This window comes from Mesoplodon densirostris, chromosome 3, assembly GCF_025265405.1.
Source record: "Mesoplodon densirostris isolate mMesDen1 chromosome 3, mMesDen1 primary haplotype, whole genome shotgun sequence".
Classification (NCBI taxonomy): domain Eukaryota; kingdom Metazoa; phylum Chordata; class Mammalia; order Artiodactyla; family Ziphiidae; genus Mesoplodon; species Mesoplodon densirostris.
Window position 1 is genome coordinate 175608463 of NC_082663.1, and position 24003 is coordinate 175632465.

General features: G+C 55.0%; 1 protein-coding gene across 1 annotated transcript in view; it reads right to left on the reverse strand.

Moving 5' to 3' along the window:
• OBSCN (obscurin, cytoskeletal calmodulin and titin-interacting RhoGEF) overlaps positions 1 to 24003 on the reverse strand; it is a 134137-nt gene that overhangs the window by 57499 nt on the left and 52635 nt on the right. Inside the window, 8 exon segments of the mRNA XM_060092645.1 lie at positions 1781 to 2044; positions 2944 to 3207; positions 7800 to 8063; positions 8384 to 8647; positions 20633 to 20896; positions 21010 to 21276; positions 22240 to 22506; positions 22925 to 23197. Coding sequence (XP_059948628.1) covers positions 1781 to 2044; positions 2944 to 3207; positions 7800 to 8063; positions 8384 to 8647; positions 20633 to 20896; positions 21010 to 21276; positions 22240 to 22506; positions 22925 to 23197 — 2127 coding nt within the window.

Consider the following 24003-nt stretch of genomic DNA (forward strand, 5'->3'; position numbering starts at 1 on the left):
GAGATGGTCGGAAACACACAAACACTATCACGCTCTCTGAACACACGGAAGAATCAGGACATGCACAGTACAGAGGACACAAAACCCCACTGGACACTGACCACCTGCTGGGTGTGCCCAGTACACACTGTCGACTGTGACATTTAAAGGTCCAACCTGTACATGTGCCACACAGCAGACAGGGACCATGACAGGGACAACAAAGGAATTATGGAAGGAAAAGGATAGTGAGAGAGCAGGTAGAAAAGGAAACTGAGAGCAGAGAGGTGATGGGCAGCCACCAAATGCCAGTCCACGTGGTCACATGTGGTCTTTACCCCTGATGGTGAGCGTGGCTGATGTCCTCTCCTGCCCGCACACACACGAGTACTCCCCAGCATCCTCCACGGTCAGGCCATGGATTTCCAGCTCACACACGCTTCCATCCTGCCTCAGGCTCACTCTGTCTCCAGCTCTGAGGGTCTCAGGCCCCTTCTTCCACTCCACGGGGGCTGCCTTGTTCAGCTCACAGCGCAGCGTGGCCGTGGTCCCTTCCACGGCCTCTTCCTTCCTCAGACCCTTTGTGAACTTGGTGGGAAGGGCTGGGAAAATCAGGAAGACACAAACACTATAACACTCTCTAAAGGCACAGATTAGACAGGACATGGACATCACAGAGAAGACAGAAAACACAACTGGACACAGATCCCCTGCTGGGTGTGCCCAGACACACTGTGGACTGTGACATTTAAAGGTCCAACCTGTACATGTGCCACACAACAGACAGGGACCATGACAGGGACAATAAAAGAATTATGGAAAAATAGATAGCTAGTGGGAAGCAGCCGCATAGCACAGGGAGATCAGCCTGGTGCTTTGTGCCCACCTAGAGGGGTGGGATAGGGAGGGTGGGAGGGAGACGTAAGAGGGAGGGGATATGGAAACTTATGTATATGTATAACTGATTCACTTTGGTATAAAGCAGAAACTAACACACCATTGTAAAGCTATTATACACCAATAAAGATGTTAAAAAAAAGAAAAACAAAGGGGGAGTTTGAAAAAAAACCAAAAAACCAAGGGAATTTGAAAACAAAAAAGAATTATGGAAGGAAAAGGAACAGGATAGTGAGAAAGCAGGGTAGAAAAGGAAACTGAGAGCAGAGAGGTAATGGGCAGCCACCAAATGCCAGTCCACGTGGTCACATGTGGTCTTTACCCCTGACGGTGAGCGTGGCTGATGTCCTCTCCTGCCCGCACACACACGAGTACTCCCCAGCATCCTCCACGGTCAGGCCACGGATCTCCAGCTCACACACGGCTCCATCCTGCCTCAGGCTCACTCTGTCTCCAGCTCTGAGGGTCTCAGGTCCCTTCTTCCACTCCACAGTGGCTTCCTTGCTCAATTCACAGTGCAGCGTGGCCGTAGTCCCTTCCGTGGCCTCCTTGCTACTCAATCTTCTTATGAACTCAGTAGGCAGAGCTGAGGATGATCAGACAGACACAGACATCAGAGTCGTGGGAGAACTTCAAAGGCAGCACATGACAGGACAAAGGAAAAGACACAAACTACTACAGGAAAATAGGACAGAAGTTTCAGTGACACAAGGGTGGAACGTAGTTTAGATGCTGGTTTCTCGCGGTTCACACAACAGCCCAGGAGGGGGAAGGAATTCCGTGGAGTTATGGGAAGAGGGTGGCACTGAAGTGAGGAGGGTATTTGGGATAAGTGCAAGGGGATGCCATGAAGTCAATAAGTGGACAACAAAACACAGCTCTGCTTGGCCACACGGGTCTTTACCCCTGACAGTGAGTGTGGATGAGGTTTTCTCCTGACCACACACACACGAGTACTCCCCGGCATCTTCCACAACTAGGTCACGGATCTCCAGCTCACACACAGCTCCGTCCTGCCTCAGGCTCACTCTGTCCCCGGGTCTCAGGGTCTCGGGCCCCTTCCTCCACTCCACAGGCGCTGCCTTGCTCAGCTCACAGCGCAGCATGGCCGTGGTCCCTTCTGTGGCCTCCTCCTTCCTCAGACCCTTTGTGAATTTGGCAGGCAGGCCTGGAGATGGTCAGAAACACACAAACACTATCACGCTCTCTGAACACGTAGAAGAAACAGGACGTGGATAGTTCATAGAAGGTATAAAACATAACTGGACATGGACCACCTGCTGGGTGTGCCCAGTACACACTGTGGACTGTGACATTTAAAGGTCCAACCTGTACATGTGCCACACAACAGACAAGGACCATGACAGGGACAACAAAAGAATTATGGAAGGAAAAGGATAGTGAGAGAGCAGGGTAGAAAAGGAAACTGAGAGCAGAGAGGCGATGGGCAGCCACTAAATGCCAGTCCACGTGGTCACATGTGGTCTTTACCCCTGACGGTGAGCGTGGCTGATGTCCTTTCCTGCCCACACACACACGAGTACTCCCCAGCATCCTCCACGGTCAGGCCACGGATCTCCAGCTCACACACAGCTCCGTCTTGCCTCAGGCTCACTCTGTCCCCAGGTCTCAGGGCCTCAGGCCCCTTCCTCCACTCCACAGTGGCTTCCTTGCTCAGCTCGCAGTGCAGCGCGGCTGTGGCCCCTTCTGTGGCCTCCTGGCTTTGCAGTCTTCCTATGAACTCAGCAGGTAGGGCTGGGCAGGGTCAGATGAACACAGAACATCAGAGTCTCAGGAGAACTTTGGAGACATGACAGGACAGAGGAAAAAACAGACTCCAACAGGACAACAGGACAGAACCTGCAGTGACACGAAGGGTGGGAAGTAGCTCAGAGCTGGTTTCTCATGGTTCACACAACAGCCCAGGAAGGAGGAAGGAATTCCATGGAGTTATAGGAAGAGGGTGACATTGAGACAAGGAGGGTGGATGGGATGAGTGCATGGGGAAACCAGGAAGTCAATAATTGGACACCAAAACACAGCTCTGCTGGCCACATGGGTCTTTACCCCTGACGGTGAGCATGGCTGAGGTTTTCTCCTGCCCACATACGCATGAGTACTCCCCGGCATCTGCCACAACCAGGCCACGGATCTCCAGCTCACACACGGCTCCGTCCTGCCTCAGGCTCACTCTGTCCCCGGGCCTCAGGGTCTCGGGCCCCTTCCTCCACTCCACAGGGGCTGCCTTGCTCAGCTCACAGTGCAGTGTGGCCGTGGCCCCTTCTGTGGCCTCCTTGGTCTTCAGATCTTGGATGAACCGAGCAGGCAGGGCTGCAGAGGGTTAGATGGACAGAAACCATCAACCCCTCAAAAGGACTGGGTGTATGACCGGAACATTCAGGATGAGAACAGAAGCAGCAAGGGTGGAGGACATGGGAAGAGGCAGACCAATGCATACATGAGAGTGTGATCATCTTGCGTCTTGCCCAGTGAGGTGCAGGGTGGCAGGGGACTGGTTCCATCCAGGCCTCTTGTCTTCTCAGAGCACATCTGTCCTACCTATACCCATTTATACTGTCTAAGTGCTGACCTCGTCTGCACCCAGAGTACAAACCAGGCTCCTCTAGCTCACACATGCAACAATGCAATGTACATCTCTCCTGGGAGAACCTTCAGAAGGCACCTTCCAGTCATGACATCAAGTGCCCCACGGACGTCCCTCAGTTGTGCTCCCCACCGCAGGTAGAGTGTCAATCCAACACTGCCCACATCTGGGCTCACTGCATGCCTTCCCTGCCCACACCAGGCCCCACCTCATCCACCTCGCACGTTCCTTCCCTTACCCCACTGGACTCGCACTCTCCTAGCTCAGATCTCCTAGACCCTAATGGATTCTAGCTGTGGCCTTCTAACCATGCCCCAAGCCCTCCAACCTGCAGTCTTCTCCTCCATCCCAACTCCAGGAAGAGTGTGAGCTTCACAAGTTAGAGCTGACCAGAGCCCACCCTGGTTACAACCTGTTGTGGGCTGAATCATGTCCCTCAGAAATCATATGTTGGAGCCCTAACCCCCAGGACCACAGAATGGAGATGTATTGGGGGATGTGGCCTTTAAAGGTGTGACTGAGAAAAAAGGAAGTCACTGGGGTGGAACCTAACCCAACATGACTGGTGTCCTTGTAAGGAGAGGATATTAGGACACAGATACACACACAGAGGGATGACCATGTGAGGACATGGAGAGAAGATGGCCATCTACAAGGCAAGGAGAGAGGTCTCGAGGGAAACCAGCCCTGCCCACACCTTGATCTCGGACTTCCAACTCCTAGGACTGGGAGGAAAAAATTTTCTGATGTTTAAAGCCACTGTTATGTTGTTAAGCCATTCAGATTTTGGTACCAGGAGTGGGTCGCTACTGTAACAAATACCTAAAATTATGGAAGTGGCCTTGGAACTGGGTGACGGGTCGCAACTGGAAGAGTTCTGAGGTGCATGTTAGATAAATCTAGATTGTCTTGAGGAGATTATGGGTAGAAATATGGATGCTAAAGATGCTTCTGGTGAGGCCTCAGATGGAAATGAGAAATGTGTTATTGGAAACTGGAGGAAACGCAATCCTTTAATAAAGCAGCAAAGAATTTGGCTGAAACGTGTCCCAGAGTTTTGTGGAAGGTAGAACTTACAAGTGAACTTGGATCTTTAGCTGAGGCAACTCGTAAGCTAAGCATTGAAGACACAGACTGATTGCTCCTTGTTGCTTATGGTAAAATGTGAGAGAAAACTGAGTTATGTCAAAGAAGGAAGTATTTAAGCAAAGGGAAACCAAAAGTGGAGGATTTGGAAATTTTTCAGCCCACTGAAATTGCAAAAAAATGAGAATGCCTGTTCTAGAGAGAATACCAGGGGTGTGGCTGGAAAATCATTCAGTAAAGAGATTATGAGTGTGAGTCCTGGATCCAATCAGCCACCTCAGCAAAGCCAGGACTAGAGATAGAATTATCCAGGAAGGCTGTGTGGAAGGCTCTTGTCTGAAAGCTTGGACTCCTGTGAATTGTAAAGGAGACCAACAAGGCTTTTGAGAATTTTATATCAGCAGAAACACTGCCAGCCATGACTTAATCAGACACAGAAGGGACAAAATGATGGAAGCTGGGATTTCTATAGGATGGGTCAATACAGCTATCTGGCTGGGAACATGTGCTATCCTTCAAAGTTGGGAAGAATAAGCCCAATGGCAATTCAGAGGTCAGCAGGGATGCCACTTCATCCATGGTCCCAGAGGGCCACGCCACCTCTGTCCAGGGCCAAGGGGGTGAGGTCACCACTCTGGTGGGCCCAGAAGACAGAGCATTAAGCCAGAGGATCATTCTCCAGCCTTCAAATCTAACAGAATCTGTCCTAGTAGATGCTGGGTTTCTGTGAAACCAGTGGCCTCTTCCTTCTTTCCTATCTCTCTCTTTTGCAGTGGGAATATCTATCCCATGCCTGTTCCACTGAAGTGTTTTGGAAACGTATAACTTGTCTGATTTCATAGGTTCACAGCTGGAGAGGAATTTTGCCTCAGGATGAATCATAACTCTAGTCTCCCACATACTTGATTTAGATGAGATTTAGATTAGATTTTTGACTTAGCTTGACACTGGAATGGGTTAAAACTTTTGGGTTTGGGGGATGGGGTAAATGTACTCTGCATGTGAAAAGAACATGCATTTTGGGAGACAAGATGACAGAATATTATGGACTGAATCATGTCTCCCCTCAAATTCATATGTTGAAGCCTTAACCCCCAGGAACTCAGAATGTGAATTTATTTGGAAATAAGGTCTTTATAGAGGTAATGAAGGATAGAATGGGGTCACAGGTGGGGGGGCACTAATTCAATCTGTCTTATAAGTGTCCTTATAAGAAGAGGAGATTAGAAAACAGGAACACACAGAGGATGCCCAGGTGAGGATAAAGGGAGAATACAGCTGTCTAAAAGACAAGCAAAGAAGCCTCAAAAGAAACCAACCCTGCAGACACATTGGTCTTGGACTTTCAGCCTCCAGGACTGTGAAACAATACATGTGTTGTAAGTCACCTAAATGTGGTATTTGTTATACAGCCCAAGCTTTCTGAGACAGAGGTCTTCAGAGGCTCCACACAATCTCCAAGGTCAATCAAATGCTGTTACCACACACAGGAGGGCCTGGCCTGTCTGGCCACCTGCTCCCTGAGCCCTTCAATGCTGCACCTCAGTCTTCCTGTGCACATGCGTCACTAACATGAATGACTCCACTCCATACCTGAGGTCGAGACCCCATTCGTACCCACAGCCCCAGCCACATGCCAGTGGCCCAGAGCAATTCTGCTGGACCATGATGCCTCCTTGGGGGTGTCCCCACACCACCTGCCCCTTGGGTCTGAACCCGCAGGGTCTAGACAGGGCTGGCCAGAGCGTTGTGTGAGATGGATCAGACAGACGGTGACTGTAACCCTGAGACGACAGTGACATTGGGAGAGCACAGAACAGGTGGCAGCACGAAGTCATTCAGGTGGCCACATGCAGTCTTTACCCCTGATGGCCAGTGTGGCTGATGTCCTCTCCTGCCCACACACACACGAGTACTCCCCGGCGTCCGCCACAACCAGGCCATGGATCTGCAGCTCACACACGGCTCCGTCCTGCTTCAGGCTCACTCTGTCCCCAGGTTTGAGGGTCTCGGGCCCCTTCCTCCATGCCACAGGGGCTGCCTTGCTCAGCTCACAGCGCAGGGTGGCTGTAGCCCCTTCCATGGCCTCTTCATTCTTCAGACGCTTTGTGAACTTGGCAGGCAGGGCTGGTCAGAAAGACACACACACAATCACACTCTGTGAGCACACACAAAAGGCAGGATGCGAACAACACAGAGGAAACACAAAACCCAAGCACACATGGGCCATGTGCTGGGTGTGCCGAGGGCACACTGTGGTTGGTGGCTTCCCTCAGCCCAGCCCCTTCTGTGGACTCCTCAGGCCTAATACTTTGTATTAACCTAGCAGGCAGGGCTGAGAAGGGTCAGAATGACATGGAGACTATCGGGTTCTCTGGAGAAGTTTGGGGGCAGAACGTGACAGGATGGAGGAAAAGACACAGACTCCAACAGGACAACAGGACAGTACCAGTGGTGACATGAGGGGTGGGAAGTGGCCTAATGGCTGGTTTCTTCTGGTTCATACAACAGCCCAGGAAGGTGGAAGGAATTCCACTGCCTTATGGAAAAAGGGTGGCACCGAGACAGGGAGAGAACGTGGAATGAATGCAGATGGATGCAATGAACTCAATAACTGGACACCAAAACATGGCTCTGCTTGATCACACGTGGTCTTTACCCCTGACAGTGAGCATGGCCAAGGTCCTCTCCTGCCCACATACACACAAGTGCTCCCCAGTATCCATCATAGCCAGGCCATGATCTCCAGCTCCCAACGGCCCCACCCTGCCTCAGGCTCCCTCTATTTCCATCTCAGAGGGTCTCGGGGCCCTTCCTCCAATCCACAGGGGCCATCTTGTTCAGCTCACAGCACAGTATGTCCATGGTCCCTTCTGTGGCCTCTTCATTCCTCAGACCCTTTGGGAACTTGGCAGGCAGGGCTGAGGAAAGCTAAGAAGTCACTGAGAATATCAGACTCTCTCAGGGGACTCTGTGTCCAGAACACCACAAAAACCACACAAATTGCAAAAGAGCACAGTATGAACAAGTGAACAAATGCACAGATGGTGGTGGAGGCAAATGCCCCAGAGGGAACAGAGAACACAAAGCACTGGACATGACATCTACTGGACAAGGACACAGGAGCCATGAGACAGCTGGGGGAATCCAGTTGAAAAGATACAGAAAGCCACAGGATCCAACGGGGGGTGTGACATGGAAACAAGTCCATTTGGCCTCACATGGTCTTTACCCCTGACGGTGAGCATGGCTGAGGTTTTCTCCTGCCCACACACGCAGAAGTACTCCCCGGCATCTGCCACAACCAGACCACGGATCTCCAGCTCACACACGGCTCCGTCCTGCCTCAGGCTCACTCTGTCCCCGGGTCTCAGGGTCTCGGGCCCCTTCCTCCACTCCACAGGGGCTGCCTTGCTCAGCTCACAGCATAGCATGGCCGTAGCCCCTTCTGTGGCCTCCTCCTTCCTCAGACCCTTTGTGAACTTGGCAGGCAGGCCTGGAGATGGTCGGAAACACACAAACACTATCACGCTCTCTGAACACACGGAAGAATCAGGACATGCACAGTACAGAGGACACAAAACCCCACTGGACACTGACCACCTGCTGGGTGTGCCCAGTACACACTGTCGACTGTGACATTTAAAGGTCCAACTTGTACATGTGCCACACAACAGACCAGGATCATGACAGGGACAATACAAGAATTATGGAAGGAAAAGGATAGTGAGAGAGCAGGTAGAAAAGGAAACTGAGAGCAGAGAGGTGATGGGCAGCCACCAAATGTCAGTCCACGTGGTCACATGTGGTCTTTACCCCTGACGGTGAGCGTGGCTGATGTCCTCTCCTGCCCACACACACACGAGTACTCCCCAGCATCCTCCACGGTCAGGCCACAGATCTCCAGTTCACACACGGTTCCATCCTGCCTCAGGCTCACTCTGTCCCCGGCTCTGAGGATCTCGGGTCCCTTCCTCCACTCCACGGGGGCTGCCTTGCTCAGCTCACAGCGCAGCGTGGCTGTGGCCCCTTCTGTGGCCTCCTCCTTCCTCAGATCCTTTGTGAACTTGGCAGGCAGGCCTGGAGATGGTCGGAAACACACAAACACTATCACGCTCTCTGAACACGCAGAAGAAACAGGACGCGGATAGTTCACAGAAGATACAAAACCGAACTGGACACGGACCACCTGCTGGGTGTGCCCAGTACACACTGTGGACTGTGACATTTAAAGGTCCAACCTGTACATGTGCCACACAACAGACAAGGACCATGACAGGGACAATACAAGAATTATGGAAGGAAAAGGATAGTGAGAGAGCAGGTAGAAAAGGAAACTGAGAGCAGAGAGGTGATGGGCAGCCACCAAATGTCAGTCCACGTGGTCACATGTGGTCTTTACCCCTGACGGTGAGCGTGGCTGATGTCCTCTCCTGCCCACACACACACGAGTACTCCCCAGCATCCTCCACGGTCAGGCCACGGATCTCCAGTTCACACACGGTTCCGTCCTGCCTCAGGCTCACTCTGTCCCCGGCTCTGAGGATCTCGGGTCCCTTCCTCCACTCCACGGGGGCTGCCTTGATCAGCTCACAGCGCAGCGTGGCTGTGGCCCCTTCTGTGGCCTCCTCCTTCCTCAGATCCTTTGTGAACTTGGCAGGCAGGCCTGGAGATGGTCGGAAACACACAAACACTATCACGCTCTCTGAACACGCAGAAGAAACAGGACGCGGATAGTTCACAGAAGATACAAAACCGAACTGGACACGGACCACCTGCTGGGTGTGCCCAGTACACACTGTGGACTGTGACATTTAAAGGTCCAACCTGTACATGTGCCACACAACAGACAAGGACCATGACAGGGACAATACAAGAATTATGGAAGGAAAAGGATAGTGAGAGAGCAGGTAGAAAAGGAAACTGAGAGCAGAGAGGTGATGGGCAGCCACCAAATGCCAGTCCACGTGGTCACATGTGGTCTTTACCCCTGACGGTGAGCGTGGCTGATGTCCTCTCCTGCCCGCACACACATGAGTACTCCCCAGCATCCTCCACGGTCAGGCCACGGATCTCCAGTTCACACACGGTTCCATCCTGCCTCAGGCTCACTCTGTCCCCGGCTCTGAGGATCTCAGGTCCCTTCCTCCACTCCACGGGGGCCGTCTTGCTCAGCTCGCAGCGCAGTGTAGCCGTGGTCCCTTCTGTGGCCTCCTCCTTCCTCAGACCCTTTGTGAACTTGGCGGGCAGGGCTGGGCAGGGTCAGAGCGACACAGAAAACATCAGACTCTCTGGAGAATTTGAGGGGATCAGGATGTGGACACTTGACAATAAAACACTCACACTTTGGAGCAAATAAGGAACAAAAGCTTGGACTCACAGACACATGGGTAGGTGGCAGTGCGTGGGGGTAGAGGACAGACTAGGCTGAGCCCATCTCCATACAAACCAGCAAGGAAATGGAAGCCTCAGTGAGGACCTCATGACATGCACAGACACATAGAAATGGCCACAGTGCCCACAGGACGGATGGAAAGGGACAGGAATCAGAAGCGATGTCCTCTCAGCATCTTCCACGGCCCATCCTGCCTCAGAGTGCATCTGATGCCAGATTCAAGGGCCCAGACCCCTTCCCCCACTCTATATGCCAGGCTGCCCAGCTTACACCACACCATGGCTGTGGCCCCCTCCAGGCCTCATTTCTTAGCAATTTTATGATCTTGAGGGATATAGCTGGGGACGGAGACACAAAGAGAGCTACCTGAACTTTCCCACGAGTTTTCACCAGCACTCCCCCCTTGTCTACTCCTGCTGCTGCTGGGGCCAGAGCCCTGGCATGACTGGGACTGAACAGGACTGACAGAGCTAGGAACACCACAGCTAGAAGGGAAGCCGAAGTCACCCTCCTCCTGGCCTGTCGTCCTGGGTTAGGTGTCCTTGGGACCTGCGTACTCTTAAAAGCCCCTCTCTTGGGCTGCTTGCAGCTGGTCAACTTGGGTCCTCCGCTCCTTGGCCACTGGTCGTGCCTCGTGCAATGCAAGTTGCTCTTGACTGTGAAATAGGCCTCCAGGCCCACATCCCCTGTGGTCTCCTGGTGGGTCTGAACAGTGTGAGTGCCCAGTGTCTCTGCGCTGGAGACGCTGCACTCCATTCATGAAGTTCAAGGTGGCATGGTGGCCTGGCCTCTCCCCAACGATCTGAGTATCTGTGCAAATGACGGCCCTGCCCAGCCTCCAGAATCCTCTTCAGTGTCCACCTTGTCTTGTGGGCGTGGCCCAACACGGCCCAGGACGCGAGGCCTCTGTGCACCTGCTGAGCTGTCCTTCCTTCTGTGCTGAGATGCCCCCGTACCCCATCATCAATGCTGCTCACAGGACCCTCTCAGGACATGGTGGGTGGCCTTATCCTCCATCCCATCTGCTACCCCCACAAGAAGTGAGCAGGCCCTCACTAGGGCAGGCCCCTGAGGACCTGGACCCCTGGCACAGGGAGCTGACCTATCGCCAGGCCATGAGCCACACCACAGCCAAGCCCCATCCTGAGTCCTCATCTCGGAGGGTCTCAGGCGCCTTCCACCACTGCATCGGGCTGCCTTGCTCAGCTCGCAGCACAGCGTGAATGTGGACATGGCCCCTCCCATGGCCTGCTCACGCTTCATGACTTTTGTGGATTGGCTGGTCAGGGCTGGGGAAGGTCAGACGGACACATAGACTGATGGACTCTGGAGCCTGCAGACAAGGAATGGGCCACAGACACCATGCTGGCCATACAAGCACCCATTGGAAGGGGGGCCCTGAGGGGACACCAGGCAGAATGCCCACAGTCGGCTGCTCTGATGCAAGGGGACTCCCACTACCTCGCTTCAAGGATATCCACCCAGCTGGCCGTCATCCACCCCACAACGGAAGTGACCCTATTGGCCCCTAAACCCACGGGACAGCCCTCCTGCTCTAGTTGACTGTGCCCCACCCTCAAACTGTGACCTCTCATCCCGTGTCCCAGCCACAGGTCGCCACGCCATGCCTGACGGACCCCCTTTGTGGCAGTTGCCTAGAGCCAGCTTACCTGCCACAGATGCCAGACAGGGGGCCCAACGCCAGCACGGGTGTCCGCCTGCCTTTCCTGACTCTGGCTCGGCTCCTCTCTGCAGCTCTTCCTGACCCTCCTGCCTCTCCTTCCACAGTCAAGCCCTGTCCACACCCACCTCACCTCCACTTTACCCTCCACACCCACCTCACCTCCACCCTATCCCTATACCCAGCCTCACCTCTCCTAACCACCAGGAGCTGGAGAACAGAACCTAGGACCTCCCAACATGGCTCTCCCATGGCCCAGCATGCATGTCCCAGCTTCCACCTCTTGACACCCCATTCGACATCCCACCCTCGAGGGCCACGCTTTGCTCGACTTCCTAGCTTCTCTCTTGGCATGCCCCCTCAAGAGGACCATACTTCCACTCTTGTACTGTGTGGCTGCCCTCCTTCTCTCCCTCAGGCATGAGCCCCTGAGAGCAGGGAGGACCATATTCTCTGCTCTTTATCTGAGATGGGCCTCACAGAAGCAGGTGCTGGGAGACTCATGCTGCAGGAATGCAGGAGATGCACACAGAAGCGAAAGACTGTACACAGACAGGGCAGGGCTCAAGGACGTGATCAAGCCCTCAGACACGAAGCCACTGCTCCACGTGGCCACACACAGTCTTTACCCCTGACCGTCAGCCTGGCCACTGTTCTCTCCTGCCCGCACACACACGAGTACTCCCCGGCATCTGCCACAACCAGGCCACGGATCTCCAGCTCACACGCGGCTCCGTCCTGCCTCAGGCTCACTCTGTCCCCGGGCCTCAGGGTCTCGGGCCCCTTCCTCCACTCCACAGGGGCTGCCTTGCTCAGCTCACAGCGCAGCGTGGCCGTGGCCCCTTCTGTGGCCTCCTCCTTCCTCAGATCCTTTGTGAACTTGGCAGGCAGGCCTGGAGATGGTCGGAAACACACAAACACTATCACGCTCTCTGAACATGCAGAAGAAACAGGACGCGGATAGTTCACAGAAGATACAAAACCGAACTGGACACGGACCACCTGCTGGGTGTACCCAGTACACACTGTGGACTGTGACATTTAAAGGTCCAACCTGTACATGTGCCACACAACAGACAAGGACCATGACAGGGACAATACAAGAATTATGGAAGGAAAAGGATAGTGAGAGAGCAGGTAGAAAAGGAAACTGAGAGCAGAGAGGTGATGGGCAGACACCAAATGCCAGTCCACGTGGTCACATGTGGTCTTTACCCCTGATGGTGAGCGTGGCTGATGTCCTCTCCTGCCCGCACACACACGAGTACTCCCCAGCATCCTCCACGGTCAGGCCACGGATCTCCAGTTCACACACGGTTCCATCCTGCCTCAGGCTCACTCTGTCCCCGGGTCTCAGGGTCTCGGGCCCCTTCCTCCACTCCACAGGGGCTGCCTTGCTCAGCTCACAGCATAGCATGGCCGTAGCCCCTTCTGTGGCCTCCTCCTTCCTCAGACCCTTTGTGAACTTGGCAGGCAGGCCTGGAGATGGTCGGAAACACACAAACACTATCACGCTCTCTGAACACATGGAAGAATCAGGACATGCACAGTACAGAGGACACAAAACCGAACTGGACACGGACCACCTGCTGGGTGTGCCCAGTACACACTGTGGACTGTGACATTTAAAGGTCCAACCTGTACATGTGCCACACAACAGACAAGGACCATGACAGGGACAATACAAGAATTATGGAAGGAAAAGGATAGTGAGAGAGCAGGTAGAAAAGGAAACTGAGAGCAGAGAGGTGATGGGCAGCCACCAAATGCCAGTCCACGTGGTCACATGTGGTCTTTACCCCTGACGGTGAGCGTGGCTGATGTCCTCTCCTGCCCGCACACACATGAGTACTCCCCAGCATCCTCCACGGTCAGGCCACGGATCTCCAGTTCACACACGGTTCCATCCTGCCTCAGGCTCACTCTGTCCCCGGCTCTGAGGATCTCAGGTCCCTTCCTCCACTCCACGGGGGCCGTCTTGCTCAGCTCGCAGCGCAGTGTAGCCGTGGTCCCTTCTGTGGCCTCCTCCTTCCTCAGACCCTTTGTGAACTTGGCGGGCAGGGCTGGGCAGGGTCAGAGCGACACAGAAAACATCAGACTCTCTGGAGAATTTGAGGGGATCAGGATGTGGACACTTGACAATAAAACACTCACACTTTGGAGCAAATAAGGAACAAAAGCTTGGACTCACAGACACATGGGTAGGTGGCAGTGCGTGGGGGTAGAGGACAGACTAGGCTGAGCCCATCTCCATACAAACCAGCAAGGAAATGGAAGCCTCAGTGAGGACCTCATGACATGCACAGACACATAGAAATGGCCACAGTGCCCACAGGACGGATGGAAAGGGACAGGAATCAGAAGCGATGTCCTCTCAGCATCTTCCACGGCCCATCCTGCCTCAGAGTGCATCTGATGCCAGATTCAAGGGCCCAGACCCCTTCCCCCACTCTATATGCCAGGCTGCCCAGCTTACACCACACCATGGCTGTGGCCCCCTCCAGGCCTCATTTCTTAGCAATTTTATGATCTTGAGGGATATAGCTGGGGACGGAGACACAAAGAGAGCTACCTGAACTTTCCCACGAGTTTTCACCAGCACTCCCCCCTTGTCTACTCCTGCTGCTGCTGGGGCCAGAGCCCTGGCATGACTGGGACTGAACAGGACTGACAGAGCTAGGAACACCACAGCTAGAAGGGAAGCCGAAGTCACCCTCCTCCTGGCCTGTCGTCCTGGGTTAGGTGTCCTTGGGACCTGCGTACTCTTAAAAGCCCCTCTCTTGGGCTGCTTGCAGCTGGTCAACTTGGGTCCTCCGCTCCTTGGCCACTGGTCGTGCCTCGTGCAATGCAAGTTGCTCTTGACTGTGAAATAGGCCTCCAGGCCCACATCCCCTGTGGTCTCCTGGTGGGTCTGAACAGTGTGAGTGCCCAGTGTCTCTGCGCTGGAGACGCTGCACTCCATTCATGAAGTTCAAGGTGGCATGGTGGCCTGGCCTCTCCCCAACGATCTGAGTATCTGTGCAAATGACGGCCCTGCCCAGCCTCCAGAATCCTCTTCAGTGTCCACCTTGTCTTGTGGGCGTGGCCCAACACGGCCCAGGACGCGAGGCCTCTGTGCACCTGCTGAGCTGTCCTTCCTTCTGTGCTGAGATGCCCCCGTACCCCATCATCAATGCTGCTCACAGGACCCTCTCAGGACATGGTGGGTGGCCTTATCCTCCATCCCATCTGCTACCCCCACAAGAAGTGAGCAGGCCCTCACTAGGGCAGGCCCCTGAGGACCTGGACCCCTGGCACAGGGAGCTGACCTATCGCCAGGCCATGAGCCACACCACAGCCAAGCCCCATCCTGAGTCCTCATCTCGGAGGGTCTCAGGCGCCTTCCACCACTGCATCGGGCTGCCTTGCTCAGCTCGCAGCACAGCGTGAATGTGGACATGGCCCCTCCCATGGCCTGCTCACGCTTCATGACTTTTGTGGATTGGCTGGTCAGGGCTGGGGAAGGTCAGACGGACACATAGACTGATGGACTCTGGAGCCTGCAGACAAGGAATGGGCCACAGACACCATGCTGGCCATACAAGCACCCATTGGAAGGGGGGCCCTGAGGGGACACCAGGCAGAATGCCCACAGTCGGCTGCTCTGATGCAAGGGGACTCCCACTACCTCGCTTCAAGGATATCCACCCAGCTGGCCGTCATCCACCCCACAACGGAAGTGACCCTATTGGCCCCTAAACCCACGGGACAGCCCTCCTGCTCTAGTTGACTGTGCCCCACCCTCAAACTGTGACCTCTCATCCCGTGTCCCAGCCACAGGTCGCCACGCCATGCCTGACGGACCCCCTTTGTGGCAGTTGCCTAGAGCCAGCTTACCTGCCACAGATGCCAGACAGGGGGCCCAACGCCAGCACGGGTGTCCGCCTGCCTTTCCTGACTCTGGCTCGGCTCCTCTCTGCAGCTCTTCCTGACCCTCCTGCCTCTCCTTCCACAGTCAAGCCCTGTCCACACCCACCTCACCTCCACTTTACCCTCCACACCCACCTCACCTCCACCCTATCCCTATACCCAGCCTCACCTCTCCTAACCACCAGGAGCTGGAGAACAGAACCTAGGACCTCCCAACATGGCTCTCCCATGGCCCAGCATGCATGTCCCAGCTTCCACCTCTTGACACCCCATTCGACATCCCACCCTCGAGGGCCACGCTTTGCTCGACTTCCTAGCTTCTCTCTTGGCATGCCCCCTCAAGAGGACCATACTTCCACTCTTGTACTGTGTGGCTGCCCTCCTTCTCTCCCTCAGGCATGAGCCCCTGAGAGCAGGGAGGACCATATTCTCTGCTCTTTATCTGAGATGGGCCTCACAGAAGCAGGTGCTGGGAGACTCATGCTGCAGGAATGCAGGAGATGCACACAGAAGCGAAAGACTGTACACAGACAGGGCAGGGCTCAAGGACGTGATCAAGCCCTCAGACACGAAGCCACTGCTCCACGTGGCCACACACAGTCTTTACCCCTGACCGTCAGCCTGGCCACTGTTCTCTCCTGCCCGCACACACACGAGTACTCCCCGGCATCTGCCACAACCAGGCCACGGATCTCCAGCTCACACGCGGCTCCGTCCTGCCTCAGGCTCACTCTGTCCCCGGGCCTCAGGGTCTCGGGCCCCTTCCTCCACTCCACAGGGGCTGCCTTGCTCAGCTCACAGCGCAGCGTGGCCGTGGCCCCTTCTGTGGCCTCCTCCTTCCTCAGATCCTTTGTGAACTTGGCAGGCAGGCCTGGAGATGGTCGGAAACACACAAACACTATCACGCTCTCTGAACATGCAGAAGAAACAGGACGCGGATAGTTCACAGAAGATACAAAACCGAACTGGACACGGACCACCTGCTGGGTGTACCCAGTACACACTGTGGACTGTGACATTTAAAGGTCCAACCTGTACATGTGCCACACAACAGACAAGGACCATGACAGGGACAATACAAGAATTATGGAAGGAAAAGGATAGTGAGAGAGCAGGTAGAAAAGGAAACTGAGAGCAGAGAGGTGATGGGCAGCCACCAAATGCCAGTCCACGTGGTCACATGTGGTCTTTACCCCTGATGGTGAGCGTGGCTGATGTCCTCTCCTGCCCGCACACACACGAGTACTCCCCAGCATCCTCCACGGTCAGGCCACGGATCTCCAGTTCACACACGGTTCCATCCTGCCTCAGGCTCACTCTGTCCCCGGGTCTCAGGGTCTCGGGCCCCTTCCTCCACTCCACAGGGGCTGCCTTGCTCAGCTCACAGCATAGCATGGCCGTAGCCCCTTCTGTGGCCTCCTCCTTCCTCAGACCCTTTGTGAACTTGGCAGGCAGGCCTGGAGATGGTCGGAAACACACAAACACTATCACGCTCTCTGAACACATGGAAGAATCAGGACATGCACAGTACAGAGGACACAAAACCCCACTGGACACTGACCACCTGCTGGGTGTGCCCAGTACACACTGTCGACTGTGAAATTTAAAGGTCCAACTTGTACATGTGCCACACAACAGACCAGGATCATGACAGGGACAATACAAGAATTATGGAAGGAAAAGGATAGTGAGAGAGCAGGTAGAAAAGGAAACTGAGAGCAGAGAGGTGATGGGCAGCCACCAAATGTCAGTCCACGTGGTCACATGTGGTCTTTACCCCTGACGGTGAGCGTGGCTGATGTCCTCTCCTGCCCGCACACACATGAGTACTCCCCAGCATCCTCCACGGTCAGGCCACGGATCTCCAGTTCACACACGGTTCCATCCTGCCTCAGGCTCACTCTGTCCCCAGCTCTGAGGATCTCGGGTCCCTTCCTCCACTCCACGGGGGCCGTCTTGCTCAGCTCGCAGCGCAGTGTAGCCGTGGTCCCTTCTGTGGCCTCCTCCTTCCTCAGACCCTTTGTGAACTTGGCGGGCAGGGCTGGGCAGGGTCAGAGCGACACAGAAAACATCAGACTCTCTGGAGAATTTGAGGGGATCAGGATGTGGACACTTGACAATAAAACACTCACACTTTGGAGCAAATAAGGAACAAAAGCTTGGACTCACAGACACATGGGTAGGTGGCAGTGCGTGGGGGTAGAGGACAGACTAGGCTGAGCCCATCTCCATACAAACCAGCAAGGAAATGGAAGCCTCAGTGAGGACCTCATGACATGCACAGACACATAGAAATGGCCACAGTGCCCACAGGACGGATGGAAAGGGACAGGAATCAGAAGCGATGTCCTCTCAGCATCTTCCACGGCCCATCCTGCCTCAGAGTGTATCTGATGCCAGATTCAAGGGCCCAGACCCCTTCCCCCACTCTATGTGCCAGGCTGCCCAGCTTACACCACACCATGGCTGTGGCCCCCTCCAGGCCTCATTTCTTAGCAATTTTATGATCTTGAGGGATATAGCTGGGGACGGAGACACAAAGAGAGCTACCTGAACTTTCCCACGAGTTTTCACCAGCACTCCCCCCTTGTCTACTCCTGCTGCTGCTGGGGCCAGAGCCCTGGCATGACTGGGACTGAACAGGACTGACAGAGCTAGGAACACCACAGCTAGAAGGGAAGCCGAAGTCACCCTCCTCCTGGCCTGTCGTCCTGGGTTAGGTGTCCTTGGGACCTGCGTACTCTTAAAAGCCCCTCTCTTGGGCTGCTTGCAGCTGGTCAACTTGGGTCCTCCGCTCCTTGGCCACTGGTCGTGCCTCGTGCAATGCAAGTTGCTCTTGACTGTGAAATAGGCCTCCAGGCCCACATCCCCTGTGGTCTCCTGGTGGGTCTGAACAGTGTGAGTGCCCAGTGTCTCTGCGCTGGAGACGCTGCACTCCATTCATGAAGTTCAAGGTGGCATGGTGGCCTGGCCTCTCCCCAACGATCTGAGTATCTGTGCAAATGACGGCCCTGCCCAGCCTCCAGAATCCTCTTCAGTGTCCACCTTGTCTTGTGGGCGTGGCCCAACACGGCCCAGGACGCGAGGCCTCTGTGCACCTGCTGAGCTGTCCTTCCTTCTGTGCTGAGATGCCCCCGTACCCCATCATCAATGCTGCTCACAGGACCCTCTCAGGACATGGTGGGTGGCCTTATCCTCCATCCCATCTGCTACCCCCACAGGAAGTGACCAGGCCCTCACTAGGGCAGGCCCCTGAGGACCTGGACCCCCGGCACAGGGAGCTGACCTATCGCCAGGCCATGAGCCACACCACAGCCAAGCCCCATCCTGAGTCCTCATCTCGGAGGGTCTCAGGCGCCTTCCACCACTGCATCGGGCTGCCTTGCTCAGCTCGCAGCACAGCGTGAATGTGGACATGGCCCCTCCCATGGCCTGCTCACGCTTCATGACTTTTGTGGATTGGCTGGTCAGGGCTGGGGAAGGTCAGACGGACACATAGACTGATGGACTCTGGAGCCTGCAGACAAGGAATGGGCCACAGACACCATGCTGGCCATACAAGCACCCATTGGAAGGGGGGCCCTGAGGGGACACCAGGCAGAATGCCCACAGTCGGCTGCTCTGATGCAAGGGGACTCCCACTACCTCGCTTCAAGGATATCCACCCAGCTGGCCGTCATCCACCCCACAACGGAAGTGACCCTATTGGCCCCTAAACCCACGGGACAGCCCTCCTGCTCTAGTTGACTGTGCCCCACCCTCAAACTGTGACCTCTCATCCCGTGTCCCAGCCACAGGTCGCCACGCCATGCCTGACGGACCCCCTTTGTGGCAGTTGCCTAGAGCCAGCTTACCTGCCACAGATGCCAGACAGGGGGCCCAACGCCAGCACGGGTGTCCGCCTGCCTTTCCTGACTCTGGCTCGGCTCCTCTCTGCAGCTCTTCCTGACCCTCCTGCCTCTCCTTCCACAGTCAAGCCCTGTCCACACCCACCTCACCTCCACTTTACCCTCCACACCCACCTCACCTCCACCCTATCCCTATACCCAGCCTCACCTCTCCTAACCACCAGGAGCTGGAGAACAGAACCTAGGACCTCCCAACATGGCTCTCCCATGGCCCAGCATGCATGTCCCAGCTTCCACCTCTTGACACCCCATTCGACATCCCACCCTCGAGGGCCACGCTTTGCTCGACTTCCTAGCTTCTCTCTTGGCATGCCCCCTCAAGAGGACCATACTTCCACTCTTGTACTGTGTGGCTGCCCTCCTTCTCTCCCTCAGGCATGAGCCCCTGAGAGCAGGGAGGACCATATTCTCTGCTCTTTATCTGAGATGGGCCTCACAGAAGCAGGTGCTGGGAGACTCATGCTGCAGGAATGCAGGAGATGCACACAGAAGCGAAAGACTGTACACAGACAGGGCAGGGCTCAAGGACGTGATCAAGCCCTCAGACACGAAGCCACTGCTCCACGTGGCCACACACAGTCTTTACCCCTGACCGTCAGCCTGGCCACTGTTCTCTCCTGCCCGCACACACACGAGTACTCCCCGGCATCTGCCACAACCAGGCCACGGATCTCCAGCTCACACGCGGCTCCGTCCTGCCTCAGGCTCACTCTGTCCCCGGGCCTCAGGGTCTCGGGCCCCTTCCTCCACTCCACAGGGGCTGCCTTGCTCAGCTCACAGCGCAGCGTGGCCGTGGCCCCTTCTGTGGCCTCCTCCTTCCTCAGACCCTTTGTGAACTTGGCAGGCAGGCCTGGAGATGGTTGGAAACACACAAACACTATCACGCTCTCTGAACACGCAGAAGAAACAGGACGCGGATAGTTCACAGAAGATACAAAACCGAACTGGACACGGACCACCTGCTGGGTGTGCCCAGTACACACTGTGGACTGTGACATTTAAAGGTCCAACCTGTACATGTGCCACACAACAGACAAGGACCATGACAGGGACAATACAAGAATTATGGAAGGAAAAGGATAGTGAGAGAGCAGGTAGAAAAGGAAACTGAGAGCAGAGAGGTGATGGGCAGACACCAAATGCCAGTCCACGTGGTCACATGTGGTCTTTACCCCTGATGGTGAGCGTGGCTGATGTCCTCTCCTGCCCGCACACACACGAGTACTCCCCAGCATCCTCCACGGTCAGGCCACGGATCTCCAGCTCACACACGGCTCCATCCTGCCTCAGGCTCACTCTGTCTCCAGCTCTGAGGGTCTCAGGCCCCTTCCTCCACTCCACAGTGGCTTCCTTGCTCAGCTCGCAGTGCAGTGTGGCCGTGGTCCCTTCCGTGGCCTCCTTGCTTCTCAGTCTTCCTATGAACTCAGCAGGTAGGGCTGCAACAAGGTCCGATGGACACAAGACATCATCTTCATCCCCCCACAAAGGTTGAAAGGGGTTGTATGGAGCCGCATAGGGTCACATGGGCAGAGTGGGTAATTATACTCACCCTGTACGGTGAGCCTGGCCGATGTCATCTGGTCCCTGAAGCAGCAGGAGTACTGCCCGCTGTCCTGAGGCCTCAGGTCCCGGATGAGCAGTTCCAGCATGGTACCCTCCTGCCGCAGGCTGTACTTGCCTCCAGGCTGCACAATCTCATCTCCACGACGCCACTCCACGGGCATGGCCACCGATGACAGGATGCAGTGTAGTGTGGTAGCACCACCCTCAAGCACCTCCACGTCCTTCAGCCCCTCTCGGAACCGCACTGGCTGAGCTGTGGACAGGCATGAGCTCAGCTCAGCCCTCCCCCCGCTGCCTCCTACAGTGGTCTCCCCTGTGGTCAAGCATGGTTGAGAGCAGCAGCTGCAGGGTGCAGGCAGGCCCACCTCACTGTCTACATTGGGGGCTAGTGACGGTGACCTCAAGACCTCTGCCTCTCCAGGGGCATGAGCCAAACAGCAGGAAACAGAGAAGGGTGGAGTGTTATGGGCTACATTGTGTCCTCCAAATTCATCTGTTGGAGCCCTAACCCTCAGGACCCAGAATGGGGCCATATTTGGAGATGGGGGTCTTTAAAGAGAAGACTGAGGTAAAATTACGTCACTAGGGTGGGTCTTAATCCCACAGTATTGGTATCCTTACAAGAAAAGGAGATTAGGACACAGACACACACAGAGGGATGACTGTGAAGACACAGGGAGAAGACAGCTATCTACACGCCAAGGAGAAAGGCCTCAGGAGAAGCCAGGCCTGCCAACACCTTGATCTCAGACTTCTAGTCTCCAGAACTGGGAGACAATAAACCGGGAGACATGTTTTTTTATGCTACCCAGTCGGTGGTATTTGTTACCCGGACCCGAGCCGACTGAGACAGATGGAGATGAGCCAAGCCAGGAGAAGGGAGACACGGTGACGTCAGAACACAAAACAAAGTCAGGAATGAAGTAAAAAAAATATTGCTGGTCAGAAGACCAAGAGAGGGTGAGGGATGCTATCAGGACCATCAGAGACCCAGAGATGGGCAGCAGGGAGCAGAGTGAGATGGATGAACTGCTGGAAAGATCCAGGTGGACAGGAGGAGCCTCAGAGCAGCCCCCCCACCACACACACACATAGAGGGCAGAGACAGAGAGGGTCAGATAGAGTCCTGGAGTCCCCTTTGCCCCTAGCCAGACAAGAAACAGGGGTGCCCAGAGTGCAGCTGGAGGCTGCCCAGCATCCCCCTCCAGGGGCTCACCATGGATCCTGACAATGGAGCTGCTCCAGGCACCCCCAGCCTCACACTTGTAGAGCCCACCATCCTGAAGGGTGGTGTCAGTGATGACCAGTTGGGCTCGGCGGCCCTCATATCTCAGATGGCACCGAGCCGATGGCCGCAGGGCCTTCCCGTCCTTGGTCCAGCACACAGTGTTGTCTAAAGCAGCAGTCTCACAGACCAGGGTCAGCTCTTCCCCCTCCATGACTGTGGCATCTGTGAGCTCCTGGGAGAAAACACCTGGCTTCTCTGAAGACAGAGAGGGATGTATAAGACACTTGGGGGCTTCTGCAGGAAAAGTCCCAGGTCTCACTGCAGACCAGGCAACACTCCTGGTCAGTGCCCACCTGCCCCCCTCAGTCTGGGCTGCAGACAGGGCTGCTGGGGGAACAGGACAGGCTCTGTGTGGCTCCACACACCAGAGGGGTGGGCCCAGCCTCTACACTGCCCTTGAGTTCACCTCTGCATACCATGTGCAACAATGCAACTTGAAATAGGGCCACTGAGCCTCCCAAGCCCCGCTCCCTGGGATCCAAGGCCCCAGCCCATGGGAAGTCCATGGTGCCTTCTCTGTGAGCCCCAGGGCCTCACCCAGCACGTGGCCAAGCCACTGTCTTGAGGTTGCATGCTTAGTCACACGGCACTGGGCACTGGGCATGCAGCCTACCTGTGACCTGCAAGGAAGCCGAGGTCCGCTGGTCGCCTGCCTCAAAATGGATGGTGCCTGAGTCCTTGATGGCCAGCTGCCGCAGGGTAAGCACATGGTAGCCACCTGGCTGGACCTCGATCTCATTGAGTTCATTGGCAGACAGTGGGGTTTTGTCCAAGAACCAGTGGACGGGCTTGTAGTCGGCAGGGGAGATACGGCAGCAGAAGGTGGCCGAGGAGCCCTCCTGCACCTCCAAGTCCTCCAGATCCTCTGTGATGAGCACTTTCTGGCCTGCAGGGACACAAATGGGCATGTCAGGGACCCTCTGGTCAGCTGCCAAGGGAAACAGGGTGCTCCCCAAGACCTGGGGTGGGCTCACAACAGAGATCGAGCAAATGACTCTAACGGGCTCCGACTGACAAAACATAAAACAGTAAGTGGGTCTGAGCTGAGCTGTCCAAGTATTTGTTTTAGATCCACCAGTGAGCCCCAATCCACCTCTGGGGTCCTTCTGCAGAGCACACAAGGTGACCCACAGCAAGGCCCCTCCATCAAGCTGTGCTCCCTAACCTGTCTAGGCCGGTTATGCCTGTCACAGAAATCACTTAACGCAATTAAATTTTGTATTAACAGAAGAAACGAGCGTGAAAAAAGACGCATGGCTATGATAACATTTAAATCGAATGCATTGGAGGACTGACAATGTGAATCTCTAGAAAAAAATTTTTTGCTGTTGTCTTAGGTATGGTCAAAGCTTGGGAAGAAGTCATAAATATAGAGATAGAATGGCCTCCAGATTCCTTCTGCATTCACAGGTGTCTTGAAGCTATTGCACACCAGAAAGCATAGATGGCACATCAGGAAGGCGATGTACACAAAAAGAGCTAAGGAATTCTGATTCGTGAACTGATACACAAAGAAAAGGCTCTGGCTGACACTATTAGACTGGTACAAGTCTGTGGGTTTTAAATTTTTTTAAAGACCATATGTTGTTATTATGGGACACTCTGACTTTTTTAAAGTATGAACATCTACTGGGTTGGCCCAAAAGTTCATTTGGGTTTTTTGTAGCATCTTACGGAAAAACCTGAATGAAA